General features: G+C 39.2%; 3 protein-coding genes across 3 annotated transcripts in view; all 3 read left to right on the top strand.

Moving 5' to 3' along the window:
- Positions 1-3,478: 3,478 nt before the first annotated feature.
- Positions 3,479-5,374, top strand: krt95 (keratin 95). The gene is made up of 6 exons (XM_051123217.1): positions 3,479-3,950; positions 4,033-4,115; positions 4,221-4,377; positions 4,560-4,724; positions 4,840-4,965; positions 5,150-5,374. Exons 1-6 carry the CDS (start codon positions 3,498-3,500, stop codon positions 5,372-5,374), a joined length of 1,209 nt encoding a protein of 402 aa, XP_050979174.1. The 5' UTR covers positions 3,479-3,497.
- A 7,078-nt stretch (positions 5,375-12,452) lies between these two features.
- On the top strand, positions 12,453-16,213 carry LOC127173476 (keratin, type I cytoskeletal 19). The gene is made up of 7 exons (XM_051123389.1): positions 12,453-12,683; positions 12,890-12,972; positions 14,984-15,144; positions 15,236-15,390; positions 15,518-15,643; positions 15,879-16,099; positions 16,207-16,213. The coding sequence occupies exons 1-7, from the start codon at positions 12,453-12,455 to the stop codon at positions 16,211-16,213; spliced, it is 984 nt and encodes a 327-aa protein (XP_050979346.1).
- Positions 16,214-23,914: 7,701 nt separating this feature from the next.
- npepps (aminopeptidase puromycin sensitive) overlaps positions 23,915-26,103 on the top strand; it is a 28,475-nt gene continuing 26,286 nt past the window's right edge. The window contains exon 1 of the mRNA XM_051122646.1: positions 23,915-24,233. Coding sequence (XP_050978603.1) covers positions 23,952-24,233 — 282 coding nt within the window. The 5' untranslated portion in view covers positions 23,915-23,951. The remainder of the gene's footprint in view (positions 24,234-26,103) is intronic.

Raw genomic sequence — 26,103 nt, 5'->3', positions numbered from 1 at the left:
ACTCTTGTTCTGAGCAGGACTCAAACCTGGATCGCAGGCATGGGAGGCAGGTGCACTAACAAGGAGGCTAAAAAAGTTCCCACCTTGATCTTGTTTCAAGTGGGACTCAAACCCAGTTCATCAGTATGGGAGGCAGGTACACTAACAAGAAGGCTAAAGACCACAGCCTCTTACCGCCTCACCTCATTCTTGCTCCAAGTGGGACTCGAACCCAGGTTGCCAGCATGGCAGGGGGCACACTAACAAGGAGGCTAATGACCACTGCCTCACCTCGTTCTTGTTTTGAGTGTGACCCGAACCCGGGTTGCTGGCATGGTAGGCCCACAGCCTCGAATATCAGTTACTAGTGCATCTCTTGAGGTCAGGGGAGCAAGGTTTATCTGCGGTCACATTACCTACCGCCTCGCCTCGTTCTTTTTTCAAGTGGGACTCGAACCAAGGTCGCTGGCATGGGAGGCAGGCGCACTAACAAGGAGGCTAAAAAATGCCCCACCTCAATCTTGTTTCAAGTGGAAATCGAACCCAGGTTGTTGGCATTAGTGATAGGAAGTTCGGATCATTTTACCGACTCGGACCTTTGAGTCTCGTTCAGCAAAATGAACGAATCTTTTTTCGAGTCATTTCGTTCATTTCGTTCATTTTAGCAAAATATAATTAAAATGTTACCTGTTACTTCCCTAACACATCTACTGCTTACACAAACGTTGATCACACTACAAACAAAACAAAACTATAATGCTATAAGAAACAGAAAATATTAATTCATTGTTTACCTGGGTCTTTAGCTCACCTCACCTCTTATCTGACAAGTTTTCGGGTTTGAGTCGTTCGTTCATCACGTGACAGCCCAATTAGCTTAACCAACGCAGTCTGAGCCGGAAAGAGAATTTATTAGTTCATCTCTCGAGTCCTCGGGTTTGAGTCGTTCGTTCATCACGTGACATCCCCGTAATGTTAACCTATGCAGCCTGAGCCGGAAAGAGAATTGATTAGTTCATCTTTTGAGTCTTCGGGTTTGAGTCGTTTGTTCATCACGTGACAGCCCCATAAGGCGAACGAACGACTCTAAAACAGTTGAACTAATTCCAATACAGAACCTAATAGGATGTTGCGCATGCGCGACTGAACGAATCACTCCCCGAGGCGACTCGTTCGTCCCGAGTCACATTAAAGATTCGTTCAAAATGAACGAATCGTTCAAGAACGACCCATCACTAGTTGGCATGGGAGGCAGGTACACTAACAAGGAGGCTAATATTAGTCACTAGTGTGCCTCTTGAGGTCGGGGGAGTGAGGTTTAGCTGAATACCATCTTAACCTCCCCCTTAACCTCACTCCCATCTGGGTTACAGTACCTGTCTCCTCGCTTCGTTCTTGTTTCGAGTGGGACTTAAACCCATGTCGTCAGCATAGGAGGCAGGCGTACTAACAAGGAGGCTAAAGAATGCCCCACCTCGTTCTTGTTTTGAGTGGGACTCAAACCCAGGTTGCCAGCATGGCAGGGGGCGCACTAACAAGTAGCCTAAAGCCCACAGCCCCTAATTTCATGCACTAGTGCACCTCTTGAGGTCAAGGGAGTGAGATTTACCTGCACAACTCATACCAGCTGGCCTCCATTATACTCATCCCCTAAACTGCCCGAATGTACTTGAACCCGTGTTAATGGGATGGAAGGCAGGCGAAATAAAAAGGAGGCTAAAGACCACAGCCTCTAACCTCCCCACCTCGTTCTTGCTTTGACTGGGACTCAAACCCAAGTCACTGGCATGGGAGGCAAGTGCACTAAAAAAAAGTTTAAAGACCACAGCCTCTAAACGCCCACCTTCTTTCTTGTTCTAAGTGGGACTTAATCACCGGTTGCTGATGTGGGAGGCAGCTAGTACACCTCTTGAGGTCAGGGAAGTGAGATTTACCTGCAAAACTCAGACCAGCAGGCCTCCATTACACTCATCCCCTTAAACCGCCCTGCCTCATTCTTGTTCTGAGTGGGACTCGAACACAGGTCACTGGCATGAGAGGCAGGCGCACTAACAAGAATGTTAAAGACCACAGCTTCTAAATGCGCTGCCTCATTCTTGTTCTGAGTGGGACTCAAACCCAAGTTGCTGGCATGGAAGACAGGCGCACTAATAAACAGTCTCTAGCTGCACTAAAAAGGAGGCTAAAGATCACAGCCTACAACCTCCCCACATCGATCTTGTTCTGAGTTGGACTCGAACTTGGGTCGCTGGCATGATAGGCAGGCGCACTAACAAGAAGGTTAAAGACCACAGCCTCTAAACTCCCTGCCTCATTCTTCTTCTGAGTGGGACTCAAACCCAAGTCGCTGGCATGGGAGGCAGGTGCACTAATAAACAATCTCGAGCTGCACTAAAAAGGAGGCAAAATACCACAGAGGCTTTTTGAAGAGAGTGCACAAAGACTGCCCTGCCTCATTTTTGCTCCCAGTAGGACTAGAACCTGGGCTGCTGGGATGGGCAGTACGCACACTAACGGTGCGTTTCTACTACAGCGTCAAATCTGCGCTCAGTGCCGCCGATAACGCTACAACGCCACTGCTTTTTTAAATTGTTTTCTATTGGCAGTGAGTGCTCTCAGCCACTCTCAATCCCATAATGCACCCCCTGAGCGTTTACGCTCAACCTCCAAGGAGGCTTAAGACCACAGCCTCTAACTGCCCTGCCTCATTCTTGTTCTAAACGGGATTCGAACACCAGTCGCTGGCAAGGAGGCAGGCGCACTAATAAACAATCTCTAGCTGCCAGTACTTGTTATTGTTCCAAATGGGAATCAAACCCTGGTTTCTGGCATGGGAGGAAGGCACACTAACAATGAGGCTAAAGACCACAGCCTCTGTTACACCCTAACTTTTTCTTGTTTTATGTGGGACTCAGGAACTCAGGACCCTTAATGGGAGGCAGGCGGACCAACAAGGTGGTTAAACACCACAGTCTCTAACCACACTGTCTCATTCTTGTGCTGAGTGCGACTCAAACCCAGGTTGCTGGCATGGGAGACAGGCACACTAACAAGGAGACCATAGACCACAGCTTCTAATATCAGTTGCTAGTGCGCCTTCTGGGGAGTGAGGTTTACTCTTTTGGAGAACAGGTTTTAGCAGAACAGGTCATTTGCCCTGCTCAGTATAAACTAAATCATATATCTAAAGTATAGGGAGGAAAAATAATAATAAAGATAAGTCATGTTAAATTAACACTAAATATGTGTCATCAGTTCTCACAAAATGTTTACTTTGCAAAATCTAACCTTGCATAACCTTAAACAGCCTCCTTTTTCAGCCCTTAACTGTCAAAGGGCGTAAAGCTGGCACAAAACACTTCCAACATACACACCCTGTCTCCTTCTCCCAAAAAAGTACAGGAGCCGCCCTGGATCTCTATCTTTATAAAAGATCAGAGCTGGGCTCAAAGGTCCCATCTTCGTCAGGAGACCATCAGGAGAACAGTTTCCTCATCTCATCTCCATATCCATCCACCATGTCTTGCTCTGTCCATACATCAACCTGCTTTAGTCCCAAGACCGTAGTCACTCCGATTCGCTGTGGTACACCAGTTCCTTGTGCACCCAAAGCCTACAGTGTTTATGGCTGTGGTTTTGGAGGAAGCACCCGCATCTCTTCCTCCAGTTATCGTCGGGTCGGTTGCTATCCAGATCTGCTATGCAAAATTGGCGGAGGATACGGAGGTTATAGCAAACTGAAGTGCAACAAAATCATGCCCGGGAACTGTGACTACCTCCAGGTGAATGAGAAGTGCACCATGCAGAACCTGAACGACCGCCTAGCATCCTACATGGAGAAGGTGCGCTCGCTGGAGGCTGCCAATGCCAATTTGGAGAGGCAGATCCGCGAGTACTATGAGAACAAGGGACCGATCTGCCAGCGGGACTACAGCCCCTACTGGAACACCATCAATTGCTTGAAGGAAAAGGTACTCCTGGTACTTTTTTTAAGAGATTACTCAAAACACATTTGAGTGTGCTCTACGTTTATATCAATGTTCTACATTGTAGATTGAAGCTGCAGCCATCAACAATGCCAACATCCTCCTGCAGATCGACAACGCTAAACTGGCTGCTGATGACTTCAGGATAAAGTAAGTTCTCTCAAAGAAGAGCTTGATAGTTTTAGCATCTTAAAAAAGATTGTTTCATACATGATTGATGAGTTTATTCCGCATCCTGCTTTCTCCACCAATCAGATATGAGCATGAGTTAGCAGTGCGACACTCTGTGGAGGCCGACATTGCTAACCTGCGCCGCTTGTTGGACCAGTTGACCCTGACAAAGACCGACCTGGAGGCCCAAGTCGAGACTCTGCAGGATGATCTAGCATGTTTGAAGAGGAACCACCAAGAGGTTTGAAGTAGTTTGCCTGTCTCAGTTTAAACTATGTGTGAATGGTTTTTGGGCTGTAAGCAATGTGAAGCCCCCTATGAAGGGCTTGGTGTGCAGTGGAAATTCCTTCATATATATATATTTTGTATATATGTAATTTTAAATGAAAATTCAGATGTGTAAAGATTAGTGTGTGTTTATAGGATGTGGCAGCACTACTGTGTCAGTTGACAGACACTAAAGTATGTGTGGAAGTGGATGCTGCTCCTCAGCAAGACCTGAACAAGACTTTGGATGAAATCCGTTGCCATTATGAGAACATCATAGACAAACACCGCAGAGAACAGGAGTGCTGGTTCAAAGAGAAGGTGAGACTTCAGTCTCTGTTTCTTTCAGTCCTCTAGAGGTGAATCATAATGCAGACTTTTCATAATACATCACAGTACAGTATGAGAGTTGTGTGTGTTTATGACTCTCTTTAAGACGGCGCAACTGTGCAAAGATGTGGCCAGCCACTCAGAGTGCCTAGAAACCTCTAAGTCACAGATCTCAGATTTGCGGCGTACTTTGCAGTGCCTGGAGATCGACCTACAGTCTCAAATCAGCATGGTGAGAAAATCATTTGTTTCTTAGAATGCACAGATCAGCCTTTCTAGACTTACAAATCATTCAAAGACAACTGTTCTTGCCTTATAGAGACTTTGGTGGGGTACAGAGGAAGGAAAAAGCAGAAATAATTTACAAATTGATGTAATGAGTGATTTGTTTCTACCTCTTCTCTCTACCCACACAGAAAAGAGCATTGGAGTGCTCACTGTCTGAAACAGAGGCTAGGTACAGCAATATGCTAGCAGGCTACCAGAAACATATCAATACATTAGAGGCAGAGCTTTGTCAGGTGCGCGCTAGCATTGAGCAGCAGGGCAGAGACTATGCTGCACTGCTGGACATCAAGAGCCGTCTGGAGCAGGAGATCGCCACCTACAGGTGCCTCTTGGAAAAGCAGGAAATTCAGTAAGTGCATCTTTTCATTTGTAAGAGTTGAGCATCACAAGTATGGGAAAATTGCTGTTGCATTATGTTTTTTTCTGAAATGACTCTACTAATGCACTAACCTTTTTTTCTCTCTTATAGGATTCCAGAACAGGGTAATTCAGTATCTCTTTACTCAGTATATTGTGGTTATGAGGTGGTTTGAGTCAGCTTTAGGACGGATGTAATTAAATTTCTCTTTTTCTCTTCCTAGGTGGGGTGTTTGTGTGTTCGACGCCAGCTGACACAGTGTTCAACTGTAACCAATTCATTTGAACAACATTAAATGTCAACAAATCTAATGGAGGGTCTTTGTAGTGCAGTTAGTGCAGTGACTGTTTAATAATTTACCATTAAAGACCAGTTGAAAAACAGTTTTCTGTCTTGTTGCATTATTATTAAAACAGAAAGTGAATTTTGACTGTTTATGAGTACATTAAAGTCTTTAACAACCACTGAGATTAAGAACTATTGATATTCTGACTATGAGAGTCATGACCTTGCATGACTTTAATTTACTCATTAGAATCCATAATTCAGTGATAGAACACCACCTGAGATTATGATTTAGATCAATTGTTGTTTTTAAAATAAAGTAAAATTGATATTCACACGATTTGAACATATTGATAGGTTGCTGTAACACTATAAGCTTTATTAAAGCACTTTATGAACAAAAAAATATTTCTCAAATTATCTTTTATTTATCCTCTATTGAAAAAAGAAAGTCATACAAGTTTTAGACATTACATTTTTAGGTGAGCTATCCCTTTGAGGTGTGACAATGCAAATATTTTGACAACAACATTGTACCTGAAACCTTTTAGGGCTGTCTTAAATAGGTTGAACAAATACACCGCTGAATTTTAATTCCATGAATAATTAGGTTATTTGACGCTGGACAGACAGAAACACAAAAGTCTGAGTCTCGCTGTATCGCTCAGGCTGCACTGCGGTGTCTATTCACGGGCGCGATCCCACTACTGATCGGCACGGGGGTTTTGACCTGCTCCGTCTCTGACCTGGGCCGGTTCACCCCTCCTTAAACGACCTGGCGGTCCCGAGCTCCCCCAGGAGCACCATATCGATACCGAACTTAGTGCGGACACCCGATCGACACAGCGTTCTCTAGTGTAGCAAAGCAGAATGTTGGCACGATCGGAAGCAAATTAAACGCTTAGTAACACATCTTTAAAAATGCCTTAATAAATTTGTTTATGGCGTACGTTGATAGAGATGACTATGTACTGAACCATACCAGAAAACATATAATATATAAAATATATGTATATATTTATTATAATATTAATTTTAAAAAAGTAATGATTGTATAGTTATTACACTGGTTGAAATAACAATGCTAAACCTCATAATATAAAAATGCACTTATTCACTCAGCAACATTATGTCAACACCAGCACAATTGATCATAAATGGAACGGTGATTTTGGGCATTTTTAATATGTTTTAAAACAGGCGCAGACAGTTTGTCCACAGGGTGCAGAGCTTTTTCATATGGCCACTGATTCAAGAAGTTAATTTATTTGATAGAAAAGAACAGCAAAAGCAGTAATATTGTAATATATTTTTACTATATAAAATAACTGCTTTCTATTTTAATATATTTTAAAATGTAATTTATCCCTGTGATCAAAGCTAAATTTCAGCATTAAGTTACTCCAGGCTTCAGTGTCACACAATCCTTCAGAAATCATTCTAATATGCTGATTTGCTGTTCAAGAAACATTTATTATTTTTATTATTAGGCCTATCGATATTTAAAACAGTTGAGGTCAGCATTTATCTAAAATAAAAAGCTTTTGTGACATTTTTAAGAATGCTTTAAATTGATCAAAAGTTATGATAAAGACATTTATAGTGTTATAAAAGATTTCTATTTCAGGTAAACGCTGTTCTTCTGAACTTTCTATTCATCAAAGAAACCTGAAAAATTTTCTACTCATCTGTTTTCAGCATAATAATAATAATAAAAATTATTAGTATTATTTTTTGAGCAGCAAATCAGATTACAATGATTTCTGAAGGATCATGTGACTTGAGTAATGATGCTAAAAAATTCAGCTTTGAAATCACAGAAAAAAAATCATTTTTAAATATATATTCAAATAGAAAACTGTTATTTTAAAGAGGTCATCGGATGCCCATTTTCCACAAGTTGATTTAGCTCTGCAAAAATCAACCCATTCTGATAAATTGTTCCTTTAAATGCAAATGAGCTCTGCTTGCCCCGCCCCTCTCTTCTCTCTGTGGAGTGACCAGCTGAGCTCTGAGAGATTGTTTACTTTAGCCACATGTAGCGGGTTTAGCCGAGAAACTTGCTAACTTGCATGTTATTAGGAAAGGCGATTGCAGAGATTTATAAAAAAAAAAACCTATACTCACTTCTGCTGTATGTGAAGCTGGATCACGAATGATATAAGCTAAATAAAAATCATCATATGACCACCATTTTGAAAGCATTTTCATTAAGGCATTAGTTGGCCTGAAAGTTAAGAGTAATAAGAATAATAAGAGTAAACACAAAAGTCTGGATGCTGGAAACACATAACAAAGATGCTGGAGCGATTGCTAATGAATGATGAGCGCGATACATGCCTCGAAAGCAGGGAAGCTTTTATTGTGCCACAGCTGCTTTCACTTCTTCTGGTCATCCGTATGTAGGAATAAGCAGCGCTGTTTTATCATACTAGATATTTTTGAGTGTGTTGAAAGTTCTGTTATGATGCTACTCTGACATTTGTCACTTTTCTAATAAAATGGATAACATATTAAAGTGGTTTCCATGTTTTCTACAAAATTAAACTGGAAATCCAAGGGGGTGTGTCATCATTTGCAGGCGACGCAATGACACGGTCCGTTACACTGGTTAAAATGGCTTATTTCTCTGGATTTAAACATTCTTCAAAACATTTGGGATAATGTAAGTACACAAGTCAGCAAAAATATATAACACTGTTCTAGTGGTTTTTGGATATTTTAATAAAAAAAATTGTACATATTGTGTCTTTAAATCGTGTTTTTACTGTACTTAGAACGACAGTTACTCTTGAATGTATTTTTATACAGTGAGGTTTAATGTCTGCTCTAAAAGTAAACGCCAATAACAAAATAAGTGGTGGGAAAAATAATTAGTTTAAGTCAAACAATATGCCTTTATTTCACTCGAGAGGCCTATTGAGAACTAATTTCTAATAAACATTAAAAAAATAAGTAATAAAAAATATTTTATATGAGGTATGTAAAATGGGACGTCCTGTATAAGAACTGACCATGACAGCTTGCTAAAGTACAACTCCCTCACACCTTTAGTACTCATAAATCCCTATTTAAGAGCTTTATAACCACTGAACGTCACTGTGGGTACCAGGCCGTTCTCACTATACTCCTCCTCTAGCAACAATAGAACATTTTGGACGCTTTTGGATCTGAAATTATTGACTTGGTCTCTTAAGACCAGAGTATGGATTGCCAGAAGTCTATATTTTGTCAATATGGGGCTTCGAAGAGGTTAAATTAGTTTTTTGTGCTTTGGATACAGTAGGTAATTCTAGTGGTGACAACATTCATGTGTGTCACTTCTGCAGGCTGCGTCATACTCTGTGAGTAAAGAGTTTTCACAGCTTTTTCCAGATCTGAGACACTTGCATGGTATTTCTTCTGCTATTTTTCTAGCAAAAAATCACTCGTCACTAAATGAAAACTTAAAGTGAAGATCTGATTATTTTAGGAGCCTTGTCACAAGTCCGTTTTCACACTTAAAATAATAATTTGGTATTCCTCTTGTACCACTGTCCTCTTTTATGCTGAGAAATAAATCTCCTGACATTTCTCTTCCAAGTGGTTCCTTTGTTACCAGCTTAGTTTTATTTAGTAACTTTCAGGAGGGTGTACTCATTTTTGCAACATTTTATCAGTTATTTTCCTAATCAATTTTGACATTCTTCTTTGATAATTGATCAGGCTTGTTGGAACATTATATCTCCAAAGAACCCTAACATGTCTAACAAGTAAAGTGTAATTGCTGAATTTGTTAAGTTTTAGAGTTTTTTCTATTATTAGAAATATGGTCTTTATTGACCTCTGAAGTAAAATAATGGCACACTTCTCAAAAGTGCTGTAGTAAAAAGGTTTTATATGAGCTTTACATATAGTATGGGACATCCATGTGAAAATTACATCTTGTTATAATTTCTCTCAATTTGGGGCAGCTAAAAGCACTGAAAGCGCGTTCTCTTTGCTTTGCCCCTGAAATTACCGTAATCATAATAATACCCGAACACACCTTTTTAAACTGCGGCTGGCTTTACTGCAGTTGTTGAGGCTCTGAAAAACTGAGAGGATCTGTTTACAGGATCGAAACTGAGAAAAATATGAGCATATTCAAATAGCAACTAACAAAATTATATTCATCCCTATTAACACTGTGACAGATTCACCAGAAATGCATTTGCCTTTGTCTTACGCAGTTCATGTGATCATAAGAGGTGAGTCTAGTTCCTAATCAGATCTTACTCTCACACAAAGATATTTAAAAAATTATGATTATTGCATAGAAAATTACACATATGATTCTATTAAGACAATGTACTTAAAGGCACTCCATTGCTTTTCGTGCCTTTCTTTAAAACAGCCAAATGACTGAATTAGTCATTGAGTTTAACCAATTACTATTAACCAATTACTTGATTTGTCAGGCTTGTCACACATGTTCTAGGTATTTTTATTTTTATTTTTCTTGGAATCCCAATCTTAGCACTTGAAGAAAATAGCGCTGTAAGCAAATCCAAATGACATAATGCAACAGGGACCCCGTCATTTGAACATGCGAACAGCAGTCTTGCAGCTTTATAGCAGACTGTTTCTTGTCTAACAGTTAGGGAAGAGTGGGGACGAAATTACCATTTTTCAGAAAAACATAATTTAAAAAGATAAAGTTGTAGACAGAGATATATTTTTGCTGTGGCCTCAGAAGTGTGGTCTTTTAAGGTGGTATTTTGTAAAAACGTAGAAAGACTTCAGTATAATTTCAGTTTGAACATATGACCTTGTTAATATGTAACTGCAAACATATTTTGTCCTTAATCTTTGCAAAAAAATTATTACATTTTCCTTTTAAATTTAAGTTTCATCAAATGTTTCAAAACCTGAGTGTACAAACTTGAATTGTTTAAATTATTTAATTATTTATTCAACTTATTTTTATAAAACTTTTTTAACAGAAGAACAATATGACAATAAAATTAAATTAGCATAATATAAATTCTCAACATAATTTAACAGTAGTATGCATAAACTCAAAATGTGCATAAAAACATCTGGAAACACTGCAAATTCATAGGTGGAGGTGGAAAAACTAAGGTATGGCTAAAACCTAAATATGACTAAGGTAAATGTGAAAATTTAGATAACTGCTGGTCACTATACATTTCAAAATTTCCCAAAATTACGAAAATATTGTTTTATGACATGTAACACTAGGACTGCAAATTTCTATGATTTCTTGTAACTTCCATCTTAGCATACTTGTACAATCAAACACATTGTGTCGTTCTTGAGTGTTTAGAAAAACAGAAAGACTAAAAAAATCAATTTTTTAGTTTGTTTCCTATAATGTTCCTATAAAGCTTGAAAGATCTTTAAAATGGAGCAGGTTAAATCACAAACTTTTAAGCTAATTTTTTGTGTGTTAAGTGTTTTATGTTTTGGGCCCAAGAGAAAAATAAAAGCAGTAATTTTAGAATTAACTTATTTTATCTTCAAATTGTTTTAATAGGCCTTTCTGATGTTGTGTTTAATTCTATCTTTGAGGTGATGGCATTACATCTATTCAGTCCTTTGAGTCACGTTTGAATTGAAACTCCACCTGAACATTGCAATTTGCACTGTCTTCATAGAGTCTAAACTTACTCATAATTGTCTGCTTTGTCCAGTGAGGCACTTACTTCTATTCAGAAATACGTATACACACATGAATTCCTTTACAGCTTCCTCATAAGGGTGGAATACTCTGGACATTGAGTTATAATACTATTGGTGGTGACACACACAAACACATTCCCTTTGTCAAATTGTAGAACCCAGCCCTCAAGCTCTAACTATATAAGATGACAGAGCTGGCTTCAAAGGCACCATACTCTTCAGGACAATTCTAGCATTTTTTGTATTGTCCCTTTTGCATTCATCCATCTCTGCATCCATCCACTATGTCAGGCTTCCAAACCTGCCCAGAGCCCTGCTCCTTCTGCTTCCCCGAGACCTGCTCTGAAACCTGCACCAAATCCAGCTCCTTCAGCTTCCCCAAGACCTGCTCTGAAACCTGCACCAAATCCAGCTCCTTCAGCTTCCCCGAAGCCTGCTCTGAAACCTGCACCAAATCCAGCTCCTTCAGCTTCCCCGAGGCCTGCTCTGAAACCTGCACCAAATCCAGCTCCTTCAGCTTCCCCGAGGCCTGCTCTGAAACCTGCACCAAATCCAGCTCCTTCAGCTTCCCCGAGGCCTGCTCTGAAACCTGCACCAAATCCAGCTCCTTCAGCTTCCCCGAGGCCTGCTCTGAAACCTGCACCAAATCCAGCTCCTTCAGCTTCCCCGAGGTCTGCTCTGAAACCTGCACCAAATCCAGCTTCCCCAAGGTCTGCTCTGAAACCTGTACCAAATCCAGCTCTTTCAGCTTCCCTGAGACCTGCTCTGAAACCTGCACCAAATCCAGCTCCTTAAGCTTCCCCGAGGCCTGCTCTGAAACCTGCACCAAATCCAGCTCTTTCAGCTTCTCTGAGGCCTGCTATGAGACCTGCCCCAAACCTAGCTCCTTCACCTGTCCTGAAACCTGCCCCAAGCCCTGCTCCTTGTCCAACCCCAAGTCCCCAACTTCAAAGTCCATAATCGGTCCTCGTCGTTGTGGTACAGTTACACCCAAAGCCTACAGCGTCTATGGTTTTGGAGAAAAGACCCGCGTCTCTAACTGCTCCTATCGTTTTAATAATTGCTCCCCATGTCCACCATCCAGAATCGACGGGGGACACGGTGGAAGATTTGGCGCGAGAATCATGACTGGAGGGTGTTATGGAAAGGATTACGACTACTTCCAGAAGAGCGAGAAGGCCACCATGCAAGACCTGAATGACCGTCTGGCATCCTACCTAGATAAGGTCCACTTTCTGGAGGCTGCCAATGCTACCCTGGAGAAGCAGATCCGGGAGTACTATGAAAAGAAGGGGATGATCTGCCAGAGGGACTACAGTTGCTACTTCAAAACCATCGAATGCCTTCAGGAAAAGGTACAAAATAGAAGGTTACAGATATTTGTGGCAATATTTTAAATATATAACAAAAATGTCCGAGAATAATAATTTAGCAGCACAATGTAAACTACTTTTAATGTGTTAAAATTAGTTTACTGTGAACAAATACAATACTAAAATGCTCATTTTATAGTTATATGATCTACATTTATAGTTTTCTTTGTTAATGCTCTTCATTATAGATTAAAGATGCTACTTTCACCAACGGCAAAATCCTCCTGCAGATTGACAACTTCAAACTGGCTGCTGATGAGTTTAAGTTAAAGTGAGTTCTCTAAAGACAATTTCAAATCTTTTTTTTTGTTTTGTTTTTTTTTGGAACATTGAAAACTGTTTTATAAATCTGGGCTAACAAACCAAAAATACTTTTTATTAATAGTGAGGTCTAATTTGTGTCTCTTTTAGGAATACTAATTTGTTACAGACAAATTATGAATATGATCAATATTATGGAAGAGTAGTCCATCAAAGTGTTATAGAAACACAAATATATGGAAGCAAATATATGAACATAGATAAATTTGAGGTCAAAAGTTTACATCCCCCTTTTAGAATCTGCAAAATGTTAATTATTTTGTATGAGGGATCATACAAAATGCATGTTATTGTTTATTAAGTGCTGACCTGAATAAGACATTTCACATAAAAGACGTTTACATATAGTCCACAAGAGAAAATAATAGCTGAATTTATACAACTAACCCCGTTCAAAAGTTTACATACACTTTATTCTTAATACTGTATTGTAACCTGGATGATCCACAGCTGTGTTTTTTTGTTTAGTGATAGTTGTTCATGAGTCCCTTGTTTGTTCTGAACTGTTAAACTGCCTGCTGTTCTTCTCTTCAGAAAAATCCTTATTTGGTTTTTCAACATTTTTGTGTATTTGAACCCTTTCCAACAATGACTGTATGATTTAAGATCCATCTTTTCACACTGAAGACAACTAAAGGACTCATATGCAACTATTACAGAAGGTTAAAATGCTCAATGATGCGCTAGTTGGAAAAAACGATACATTAAGAGCCGGAAGGTGAAAACTTTTTAAATTTGAAGATCAAGGTAAATTAAACTTAATTTGTCTTCTAGAAAACATGTCAGTAACTGTAGTTTCTGAAGGGCAGTACTAAATGAAAAAAAATATGATTTTTAGGCAAAATAAGAAAAATGTACACATCTCCATTCTGTTCAAAAGTTTTCACCCACCGGCTCTTAATGCATCGTTTTTTTCTTCTGGAGCATCAGTGGGTGTTTGTGCCTTCTGTAATAGTTGCATATGAGTCCCTCAGTTGTCCTTAGTGTGAAAAGATGGTTCTCAAAATCATACAGTCATTGTTGGAAAGGGTTTAAATACACAAAAATGCTGGAAAACCAAAGAATTTGTGCGACCTGAAGGATCTTTCTGAAGAACACCAGGCAGTTAACTGTTCAGGACAAACAAGAACAATGACAAACTCATTAAAAATGATCACTAAACAAAAAACGCAGCTGTGGATCATTCAGGTAAGAACAGTATTAAGAATCAAAGGGATGTAAACTTTTGAATGGGGTATTTTGAATGGGGTTAATGCGATAAATCCTGCCTCTTGTGCACGTTCCGGGTTCGCAAATCAGTCTATAATGGCGTTAATGGGAAGACTCATTTAAAAAAGTAAGTAAACAGCTCACACACTTAGATATAACCACTTAGTTACGTCAAAATAATACTTGAAATGGCATGAAAGCGATGATCTGTGGGAGTTTTTAGTGAGTAATCAGCTTAAAATTTTAAGTAAATCTTCATGTCAGTGACCAGTATTTACTGAGCTTTGATGACTGATGATCTGAAAAATTCAGAAATACCTAACTATTAACTATTTAAAATGTATTTATAATTATATTATTATTTTGGAATAAATGTAAAATGCTTAAAACACTAACTTGATGAGGTTCATACTTGGCTTTAATACATAAAATATTGATTACATAGTTCATGTAAAAATATAAAATAGATTTAAGATTTAAAAATATAAAATAGATGAAAGTAATGTTTATTTAACCATGAAAATGTGACTAGGACATTTAAATTTGATCATGAAAAATACTGTGAGGACTTTACCTCCTCATTTCATGCATATACAGATGTTAATTTGAACAGAAGTAATCCAGTCATATATTAGGTAAAAGTGAAAATGATATGACCTATGACCTTTATACTCTGTGTTGCAAAGACCTTAAGTCTATCCCTAAACATATGTTTTTTAAATTGGTTCCTCTCTGACCTTTCCACAAATCAGGTATGAGAATGAGGCAGCGATACAGCAGTGTGTAAAGGCTGACGTTGATAACCTGTGTTGCATACTTGATAAAACATGCCGAGCAAAAACTGACCTGGAAGCACGGATCTGCACTCTGCAGGAGGAGCTGGTGTATTTGAAGAAAACTCACCAGGAGGTGTGTAGCAGAATCATGTCTTACGTTTTGAAAGAAGATAAATAAAAGCAATCATTTCCTATGCCATAATGATATGTGTTTATAGGATGTGGCAGCACTGCTGTGTCAGTTGACAGACGCGAAAGTGTGCGTGGAAGTGGATGCTGCTCCTCAGCAAGACCTGAAAAAGGTTTTGGACGAAATCCGTTGTCATTACGAGACCATCATAGTCCAACACTGCAAAGAACAGGAGGGCTGGTTCAAGAAGAAGGTGAGACTTTTTCAATCTCTTTCATTTATATTACAGACTGAAGTGGTATTATTACAATAAAATATAATATCTCTGTGACTCTTGAGTTAAATGGCTCACATGATATGTGTTTGTGACTCTCTTTAAGATGGCAGGCCTGTGTAAAGATGGTGCCACCAACACAGTGTGCCTACAAACCTCTAGGTCACAGATCTCAGATTTGCGGCGTACCTTGCAGTGCCTGGAAATCGAGCTACAGTCTCAAATCAGCATGGTGAGACACAGGAAACACAGAATGTGACAGACAGAATAGCAATAGCCAAAACTAAATTGAGGCAAAGTGAACAGTGAAATTGAATCAGTATCTATCTACAACACTCCTAACTTATAGCAAAAGTTTTCAGCTTTGATCTTTAGATATAAGCGAGCAGTTTTTAGCTAGCTGTTAACTGAAGTAAACATAGACATTGTTTCATTCTGTTCGATAACTGTTCTCTTTACCCACACAGAAAGGAGCACTGGAGTGCTCACTCTCTGAAACAGAGGCTAGGTACAGCAATATGCTAGCAGGCTACCAGAAACATATCAATGCATACGAGGCAGAGCTTTGTCAGGTGCGCGCTGGCATTGAGGAGCAGGGCAGAGACTATGCTGCACTCCTGGACATCAAGAGCCGTCTGGAGCAGGAGATCGCCACCTACAGGTGCCTCCTGGAAAAGCAGGACATTCAGTAAGTGCATTTTTTTCATTTATTATAAGTGGCACAGATATTAGCTTTTATAGATATTTTATATTATATAACTTGTTATATGCATATTTTCTCTTTTTTTTTTCTAGGTCCTAAGGCAATGGAAGTGTCCTAGTTAAAGTGCCGTTTTAAGTCCTTTTTTTTTTACCATTTACTGATTTATGTGAATTCATTATTAAAGCTCAGTCCTAATATTTTGGTGTCTCTCGTTATTTTTTTCATGTTTTCATGTGTTGCTTCTATCACAGTGTGAAAGGAAACAGGCCTGCACAGTCTTTCCCACATGTTTCACAGTGAACGTGTATAAACAGTTTCATGTGTTGAATGCTGGCAAATTTACAGTAATATGTAAAATGGATAGAGCTAATGTATAGTAAGTGGTAACAACTGAAATTGTATCATACATTAATGTATTGCACAAATTGTGAATCATTCCGAACACACTTTTATTATATTTTCCTGCACACCACTTATCTTTGACAATTGTTTCTCCTCACCATATCTATTGTAAACATTCTTATAGGTAGAGGCATAACCATAATTGCTGATTATTAAAGGCTGATATTCTTGTAAAGCATTTTTATACAGTCTGTCAGCGGAAAATAGACAATTTATGTAATTAATTTTAAAAAGTGTTAAAGAAGTATTTTATCTGAAAGCAATGCAGAGAAATGCAATAGTAAAACTGCTTACCTCAATATATTGCCAACACATAATACACTAGAGGGCGCTGTGACCGCTAGATTCAGCAGCAGCGCTGATACTCTCAGCTCTCGCCGGGTGCAGTGGCGCGCGCCTGTAATCCAAGCTACTGGGAGGCTGAGGCTGGCGGATCGCTTGAGCTCAGGGGTTCTGGGCTGCAGTGGACTATGTCGATCGGGTGTCCGCACTAAGTTCGGAATCGATATGGTGCTCCTGGGGGAGCTCGGGACCACCAGGTCGTCTAAGGAGGGGTGGACCGGCCCAGGTCGGAAACGGAGCAGGTCAAAGCCCCCGTGCCGATCAGTAGTGGGATCGCACCTGTGAATAGACACTGCAGTGCAGCCTGAACAATACAGCGAGACTCAGACTTTTGTGTAGCTGGAATATCGTACACGTGTTTAGCGCCATATTTAGCGTTTTTGTTTTAAAGCAAACGGGAATCTTAGTAGAAATCTTACTTTGAAACAGCTCTGCAAAGAGGGTTGAATTACAACTTTGACAGCCAATAAATGTAATATGTGGTAACAGTGGTCAAAAAAGGCAAAAAGAGCCTGTATTCGTCGGCCTCTGTACGGACTGCCTTGTAGAAACTATTCCAAGACCAATACAACGTGGTAACTTAGCATATGAGCAATAAAAAAATAATTAATATGGTTTTGTGAGCATGTGCATGATATGCTCTTTTGCACTAGGCCTATCAAAAACAATATTTATAGTAATGTGAAATAGTGTTCAATTCTGTGTTTCATATTTCCATCCATACTCACTCTGTCCCGTGGTAGGCTATAATTAAAAGACACAATCCCTGATTAAAAATATTAAGTGTTTGATGCAGATACATTGCATATGAGGGTTATATGAATATGAATTGTTCTCCAGACACACACAAATAGCCTCTTCTGTTTTATATGTCTCTGCTGTTTTATAACTTTAGTGTCTTTGTACCGACGTTCATATATTAAAATTTGTAATATTTAAAAAACACACACACACACTAGAGGGCGCTGTGAGCACTAGATTCAGTAGCAGCGCTGATACTCTCAGCTCTCGCCGGGTGCAGTGGCGCGCGCCTGTAATCCAAGCTACTGGGAGGCTGAGGCTGGCGGATCGCTTGAGCTCAGGGGTTCTGGGCTGCAGTGGACTATGTCGATCGGGTGTCCGCACTAAGTTCGGAATCGATATGGTGTTCCTGGGGGAGCTCAGGACCACCAGGTCGTTTAAGGAGGGGTGAACCGGCCCAGGTCGGAGACGGAGCAGGTCAAAGCCCCCGTGCCGATCAGTAGTGGGATCGCGCCTGTGAATAGACACTGCAGTGCAGCCTGAGCGATACAGCGAGACTCAGACTTTTGTGTAGCTGGAATATCTTACACGTGTTTAGCGCCATATTTAGCGTTTTTGTTTTAATACAAACGGGAATCTTAATATAAATCTTACTTCGAAACAGCTCTGCGAAGGGGCTTGAATTACAACTTTGACAGCCAATAAATGTGGGTTTAAAGTAACATGTGGCAACTAACTAGTAAAAAGTAGCAAAAAAAGCCTGTATTCGTCGGCCTCTGTACGGACTGCCTTTTAGAAACTATTCCAAGACCAATACAACTGGTAACTTAGCATATGACCAATAAAAAAATAATTAATATGGTTTTCTGAGCATGTGCATGATCTGCTCTTTTGCACTAGGCCTACTTTACACTGCTTATCAAAAACAATATTTAGAGTAATGTAAAGACGTAATCCCTGATTAAAAATATTAAGTGTTCGATGCAGATACATTGCATATGAGGGTTATATGAATATGAACTATTCTCCAGACACACACAAATAGCGTCTTCTGTTTTATATGTCTCTGCTGTTTTATAACTTAAGTGTCTTTGCTATGTACCGGCGTTCATACGTTAAAAATGAAATATTAAAAAAAAAAACACTAGAGGGCGCTGTGAGCACTAGATTCAGTAGCAGTGCTGATACTCTCAGTTCTCGCCGGGTGCAGTGGCGCGCGCCTGTAATCCAAGCTACTGGGAGGCTGAGGCTGGCGGATCGCTTGAGCTCAGGGGTTCTGGGCTGCAGTGGACTATGTCGATCGGGTGTCCGCACTAAGTTCGGTATCGATATGGTGTTCCTGGGGGAGCTCGGGACCACCAGGTCGTCTAAGGAGGGGTGAACCGGCCCAGGTCGGAGACGGAGCAGGTCAAAGCCCCCGTGCCGATCAGTAGTGGGATCGCGCCTGTGAATAGACACTGCAGTGCAGCCTGAGCGATACAGCGAGACTCAGACTTTTGCGTTTTTACCTACATTTGGACTAACAGAACAATATTTAGAGGTGAGTTATAAGATTAAGAGTTCAATGATAATTAAATCGTTTCACTCTTACTTGTAAACTCCAGATAATGGCATAGTCTCACTTTCAAATTTGTAACCTTAGTTTTTTCTCTTTTCAGTAGTGGCATTTGTGGCATTGCACTTTTGTTAACATAAGGGACATTACTGTATGTCGTTCTATTTATTTAGTATTTTTTGGCCTAATTATTTTAGTATAATATCACTGTACTTTGTACTGTGGTTGTGTCAACCCAAGTCACATTGTTCTTTTAAACAATATCTCTGTTGTGTGTATCCCTTGTGAGTGTTATGTGGTAAATAAAAAAATAAAATAAAAAACTATGTTTTGTCAAATGATTGGTACTATATCGCATCTCTCTGGAAGATATGTAGTATTTCTGTTCATGACCAGATGGAGGCGCTGTTTCAGACTTTAAATCACACTAAAATCATCATTTAGTATTCAGTCATGTGTAATATCTTCAGGTTTCACTGATCTTTTAAAATTATGAACTCATTACAGAAAAAGGAAAGAAAGAAAGAAAACTTTTGTAATTATATTTTTAAAGTTAGTGTAAAAAAAAATCCTGCAAAAGACTTGCCTAATCTGGACACTGTTTCCAGGCCACATATCATGTACTACAAATATGTGTTACAGCATAAAACAGAGTCTCATAAAATAATTCCTATTGGTTACTGTAAGAAATAAATTCTCTGATCTATTTCAGTTACATATTCCTAAAGATAGCATATGGATAGCATAAAGAAGCATCTTCACATTTATTAAAATCAATAGCAAATGAAATGGAAATTTTATTTGCACTACTTACCACCGCAGTTCAAGACTTCCCTCAGTGTAATTGCATCTTAGAGGGCTGGCAAGCCTTGATAGCGTCTAGCAGTGCCAAAATGCCATGTCACAGCAGATTTTGTGGAAGAGATCCACAGCTGCCTAGAGGTTCCTGTCACTGTCTCTCAGTACCTTAGCTAAGCATCCTGTGAGGCCTGGTGTATATATATATATATATATATTTTTTTTTTTTTTTTGAAGAAGAAGAAGAAGAAGAAGTACATATATTTATGTAGTGTGAAGTCTGATGTCTGAGAAAATATAAAGGGTCCCTTTTTTGTTGTTGTTTTAGTTTTTTTACATTTTTAATCATAAATTTATGTGACATGACAAAAATTAAGAAAAAAAAACTCTTATACAAATAGCATGAGGGAGATTTATCTTCATTGTTAGACACTTATTTTCATATGGTGTTATTTATTTAATATGAAACATATTTCCATATTTCATAACATATTTTTTCCCCATGACTTGTTGGACATTTTCAAGACAAACTTTGCTGTCATCCATTTAAATCTGCTGAAAATTACACCATTTTAAAATTAGTGGTGATTATATCTAACCGACTGCAATATTAAATTATGTTTTTAAAGATATTTTGAGATACAAACAAATTTGTGGTTCTTTTTTGTGTCGCACCAGGACATTACATCACACTAAAGAACATAAATGGTTATTGCTTTAAGGAGAAGGTGAGACGTATTACATCAAGGTATTTCTATTTGATTTTGAACATGTCACAGGAGAAGGAAAGTTTAATTTTGATACAAACAATATCAATATCCAGTAAATCTGTGTTTTTTGTGTGTGTGTGTGTGTGTGTCGTACCATAGGACATTACGTCACACTAAACAACATAAATGGTAGTTATTGCTTTAAGGAGAAGGAGAGACGTATTACATTAAGGTATTCTATTTGACTTTGACCATGTCACAGGAGAAGGAACGTTTAATTTTAATACAAACAATATCAACATGTTTCTTTTCTTCTGAAATATGCCTGAGGTATTTATTAACATTTTTATGTTTTTTTTTTTCTTTGCAATTTATTGAACCATGCTTGAGACAGTCACACCACAGGACAGAAAGTTATGATATAGCTAGTTATGATAAAAGATGTCTAAATAAATAAATAACACTTTTTAAAAATATATTCACAATAAGACCAGTAACATGCATTAAGAAATGAGGGTCAATTTTAATTTCATGCTAACTAACATATTTCTACAACGTTGCTGTTCAAGGCTGCTTCAAAGGTTCTTATCATGGTCATCCTGGTTTCTAGATCAGTGATTCTCAACTGTTTTGACTCATTTGTCCAAAACAATTCACTATATAATGTAACAAAACAGCTTATTTTATTCTTTTTTATAAATGGAAACTGGGAAACAAACAGAAACAATAGTTTTTGGAGGGAAATAATGAGAAGATTTTGTATTTAAGCATTTTATTTAAGTTATTCTAATTTATTAATGTATTCATTGTGTTAATAATAGTATATTCATTTGAATAATTTCATATCATCCTGCAGCCTTCTTCGTTGTTTACTGAGGCCCCCTGCTGGGTTTCTGCCACGGCCCTGTCCTGGAGCTTGCAGGTGAAAGAGAGTTTTCTGTCACAGCTGCTTCATAATTTCCAGACATTTTATCACCAGAACATGCACTGGTTCCAGTCACAGCCGCTCCAGAGGTTTCTAGACACCAGTCCCTTAATTCTTTTATATCTTTTAGGAATATAAACAGCAAAGTTTGCCACAGTAAAATTAATGAGCTAATCATGTGTGCATGTGATAAATACATACAAATGATAAGTAAATAAAACAGTTAATAAACCAGCTACAAATCCAAAGTTAAAGCAAATGATTCATGTATTAACCATTAAGTTGGTTTAAATGATAGTCAGATGTGTTAAAGTAAAATAATAAAATAATAGCAGTTGAATGTTTTAAATCAAAAGTGAAAACCTTTTTTCTGATCTGTTTGGAGATGTTCAAACACTATGAAGTCTGCAGACAGTCTAGTATTCTGTTTTCTTACACTAGAGGGCGCTGTGATCACTAGATTCAGCAGCAGCGCTGATACTCTCAGTTCTCACCGGGTGCAGTGGCGCGCGCCTGTAATCCAAGCTACTGGGAGGCTGAGGCTGGCGGATCGCTTGAGCTCAGGGGTTCTGGGCTGCAGTGGACTATGTCGATCGGGTGTCCGCACTAAGTCCGGTATCGATATGGTGCTCCTGGGGGAGCTCGGGACTACCAGGTCGTCTAAGGAGGGGTGCACCGGCCCAGGCCGGAAACGGAGCAGGTCAAAGCCCCCGTGCCGATCAGTAGTGGGATCGCGCCTGTGAATAGACACTGCAGTGCAGCCTGAACAATACAGCGAAACTCAGACTTTTGCGTTTCTACCTGCATGTGGACTAACAGTGGAAGATTTATAAATTATTTATATGATTAAGAATTCAATGATAATGAAATCGTTCCACTTTTACTTTTCGACTCCAGGCATTGTCTTACTTTCAAACTTTGCATTTTTAAACGTTTTAACTTTTTAGTAGTGCCGTTTGGTACTATATCGCCTCTCTCTGGAAGATATGTGATATTTCTGTTCATATTGAGTGTCTGCATTCCATGACCAGATGGAGGCGCTGTTCGACACTTTAATAATACCCTTCCCCAAAAAGAGGCCAACGTGATTTTTCTAAAGAACCGTCTTATTTACACTGAGATGAAAAATAATTGTTTTAATATTTTAAATGTCCCTTGTCTGGGCAATATCTGCATACCGAATCGTCACAGATTATTATATTTTACGTCAGACAACAGAGGCTCACAAAATAATTTCAACTGGTTACTCTAAGTAGGTCCCCGATCTATTATACCATCCTAAGGATAACCTATAGATAGTATATAAGTATAAAGAGGCATGTTCACATTTACCACAGATAAATGAAAACTGTGTATGAAGATTACATGATTAAATGACTGACTTGGACACTGGCCAAAGTTGCCTCCTTTATATTATTATTATTATTATTATTATTATTTTCATTAAAATATCAAAAGCGTGACTAAATAATGACATATAGTGTAAAATTCAATGGAATTCTAATCCAAACACGTAAAACATGAGCCGTGGTGCGCCCTCTATAGATTTAACTTGTATTTTGCATATGCAGCTGAAGACTCCCGTCCACATGTTTAAATTTCTGTGCTCGCCCTCTATTCAGTCCGTCCGTGAGAGAAGTCCAATTCATTTCGACGAATCGGTTCTTTTGAACAGTTCATTTAAAAGAATCTGTTCGAAAGCGGATTAAGCTAAATTGCTTCATGACGTAGCATATTACATGCTTTATAGCAGGGGTCACCACACTCGGTCTTGGAGGGCCGATGTCCTACAGAGTTTTGTTCCAACCGTAAATAAAAACACATTAAGCAGCTAATAAAAGTCTTAATAGGTATACTTGAAACTTGCAGGTAGGTGTGTTGAGGTAAGTTCGCGCTAAACTCTGAGTCTGCAGGACACCGGCTCTCCAGAATCATTGGTGACCCCTGCTTTATAGAGTCTAAATGCTAACTAAACTCTTAAATAAAGCAATATGTTGGCACACATTGTTGCTATTATGTTTTGTAGTGTCTCCTTTCATAATTTCTTGCACATTTACTACAATACTGTAATTGCCTAAAGCCTGAAAAAGCTTTTCACGTTGTAATAAACTGTTTATGTTTTATCAAAACATTTAATAATATATTTTATTTATGACCATCAAAAATGTCACCTCCGCTTTTTACGAAAAACTAGTCAACGATTCAGTCTGATTCGTGAATGACTCTTTAGTGAACTAACCATTCAGACTAATTTGGTGAATCAATTCAACCGATTCACTAAAAGCTCCGACTCCAAAGAACGATTCGGACATCGCTAACCGAAGAGGGGGCGGGGCACAACGAGGACCATCTCCAACGGTTTGTATGTTGTTTTTCATGAGTTGTCGGGTGTCTCTGTCAGTCATACGGTTAGCCCTACCCCGCAATCCGACTCCACTAGCGAAGCCTGTGTCTCCGACTCTTCGAGCGAGCAGACTCTTAGTCCGTTTTAATTCGGTCTCCAGCGTATCGACATTATTCAGCATGCCCGAGCGGAGGCCCTTCGTGCGGTTGCCCACTGACGTCTACCCCGTCAACTACGGGCTGCGCCTCAAGCCCGACCTCATCGACTTCACCTTCGAGGGCAAATTGGAGGCAGCCGTGGAGGTAATGTTGAACCCGATGCCATGCAGCCCCTCTGCCCCGGGCCCCAATGTCATGCCATGTTCATGTTAAGCCTGGTTTTTCACTTTGCATTTTTATAACTGCTGATACTGTTGGTGCTGCTAATCTAACGAGCTACCTGCTAGTGAACCACACAGCGGCTTTACACACCACCTCTTTCACATTTACGAGTTCCAGCATGTTTAAATTACATTATTTATGGTTAAATACTTAAACCTGGTGTCCTCTGAGGTCTGCCTCTAGCAGTAAAGAGAATTAAGCAGTTAGTTTCTTGCCCCGCAAGCTAAAGCGCTAACTGGCGCCACACGGCTAACCACGTTAGCCTGCAGAACTGCTGTCATAAAAGCACGTAAATACACACGTTTGTCGTAGTTTAACCGCCTTCCAGGTTATAGTTTTCACGTACGTGGCCGAGACGGCGAATCAGTCCCGTCTACAAGCTCCTGAGTCACTCTGAGCCTGTCTGACAGTTTACATGATACTTTATAGCTTACCATAATCACAGTGTAGTGCCTGAGGAAACACTAAGGTGCGATATGGACTTTGTGACTAAAATAATGCTAAATGCTAAATGCTAAAATAATGCACTTCCATACAAATTTGAGGTTTGTTAAAAGTCTTTCATACTGATTAAATGTAACATGTTTATGTCTGTATCTAGCTATCTTTGCTTTATACATTATATATATATATATATATATATATATATAGTAGTTTGAAATATGTGTTTTAAATTTTTATCAGTGCATCTTATCAGTACAACCCCAGTATTTACTACTGGGTAAATTTCTGTGGTTGATCCTGTAAACAGATACAAGATGGTAGAGGTCAATGCGGGCCAGATGTGATGAAATTGAGGTCCGGCCTCTAGCATATCCCTCTGCGTAAGATTGTTTGTGGAGCCTTTTTATAGACCAACAGCATTACATGTTAAGTCATGTTGTACCCCACTCTAAAACAGCCCAGTTGTAAAAGACTTATTGGAGTATTAGATTAACTACATCCCCCACGATGCCATACGCATTATGGTCGTCTTTTATGAACATCATTAAAATAGTGTAATGCTAGTTGTCCCATGGCCAGTGAGTTCACTCACTGTATCCAAATCACATCCAGCTTCAACAAGCCACATGTGCTCTCTAAAGCTTCACCTTGGCAGATCCAAGCCTCTAAGCACAATGAGTATCATTATTCGGGATCCAATTCACTGTAAATAAAGTCATGTGTGATAATAGCTCAGTTGAGGTATAATTAAAACAGTGCATTTACCGACTCTGGGATGTATTTGTCTGTGGAAACTAGCTTCTAGGAAAGCCTGAAAGCTATTGATCGTCCCAGGAAAGTTTCACTTCGGCGTTATGCAATAAATGCAGTCTTAAACGGCCTGTTGCAACATAAGAGGCCATGCAAACTGTTGTTCTTTTTATTCATAATCTGATTATATATGCACACGTCAGAATTTCATAGCAGCAGCAGCAGGAGATGGCCCTTGAGCCTCAGCAAAGCCGCGAGGATCCAGGCGGTTCTTTTTCCATGTGCGTCGTATTTGCTCGTACTCCTGGAGATTTCCTACAACAAAACAGGAAGAGGGAAATTGTATGTGCTGTGATATGAGCAAAGATAAAAACAGCTCAAGGAGATGATCCCAATACGCACAGGGTTTTGTCAAAGTTTAAAGAGATTTTAATGTTTTTAAAAGTCTCCCATGATCACCAATTCAGCATTCATAGTAAAAATTTTAATTTGGTGAAATTGTGTTAAAATTTAATGTAATACTTTTCTTGTGATTCCAAGCTGGATTTTCAGCATCATTGCTCCAGTCTTCAATGTCACATGATACTTCAGTAGTCAT

This window comes from Labeo rohita, chromosome 11 (assembly GCF_022985175.1).
Source record: "Labeo rohita strain BAU-BD-2019 chromosome 11, IGBB_LRoh.1.0, whole genome shotgun sequence".
NCBI lineage: Eukaryota > Metazoa > Chordata > Actinopteri > Cypriniformes > Cyprinidae > Labeo > Labeo rohita.
Note: the sequence above shows the minus strand (reverse complement) of the source record. Positions and strands in the feature narration are given on the sequence as shown.

Bases quoted from the DNA above. Each gene is read 5' to 3' on its own strand.
- krt95 (XM_051123217.1), top strand. From the start codon at position 3,498: ATGTCTTGCTCTGTCCATACATCAACCTGCTTTAGTCCCAAGACCGTA. The intron at 4,116-4,220 runs GTAAGTTCTCTC...TCCACCAATCAG, and splicing joins GCTGATGACTTCAGGATAAA to ATATGAGCATGAGTTAGCAG. The intron at 4,966-5,149 runs GTGAGAAAATCA...CTACCCACACAG, and splicing joins TACAGTCTCAAATCAGCATG to AAAAGAGCATTGGAGTGCTC.
- LOC127173476 (XM_051123389.1), top strand. From the start codon at position 12,453: ATGACTGGAGGGTGTTATGGAAAGGATTACGACTACTTCCAGAAGAGC. The intron at 12,973-14,983 runs GTGAGTTCTCTA...TCCACAAATCAG, and splicing joins GCTGATGAGTTTAAGTTAAA to GTATGAGAATGAGGCAGCGA. The intron at 15,644-15,878 runs GTGAGACACAGG...TTACCCACACAG, and splicing joins TACAGTCTCAAATCAGCATG to AAAGGAGCACTGGAGTGCTC.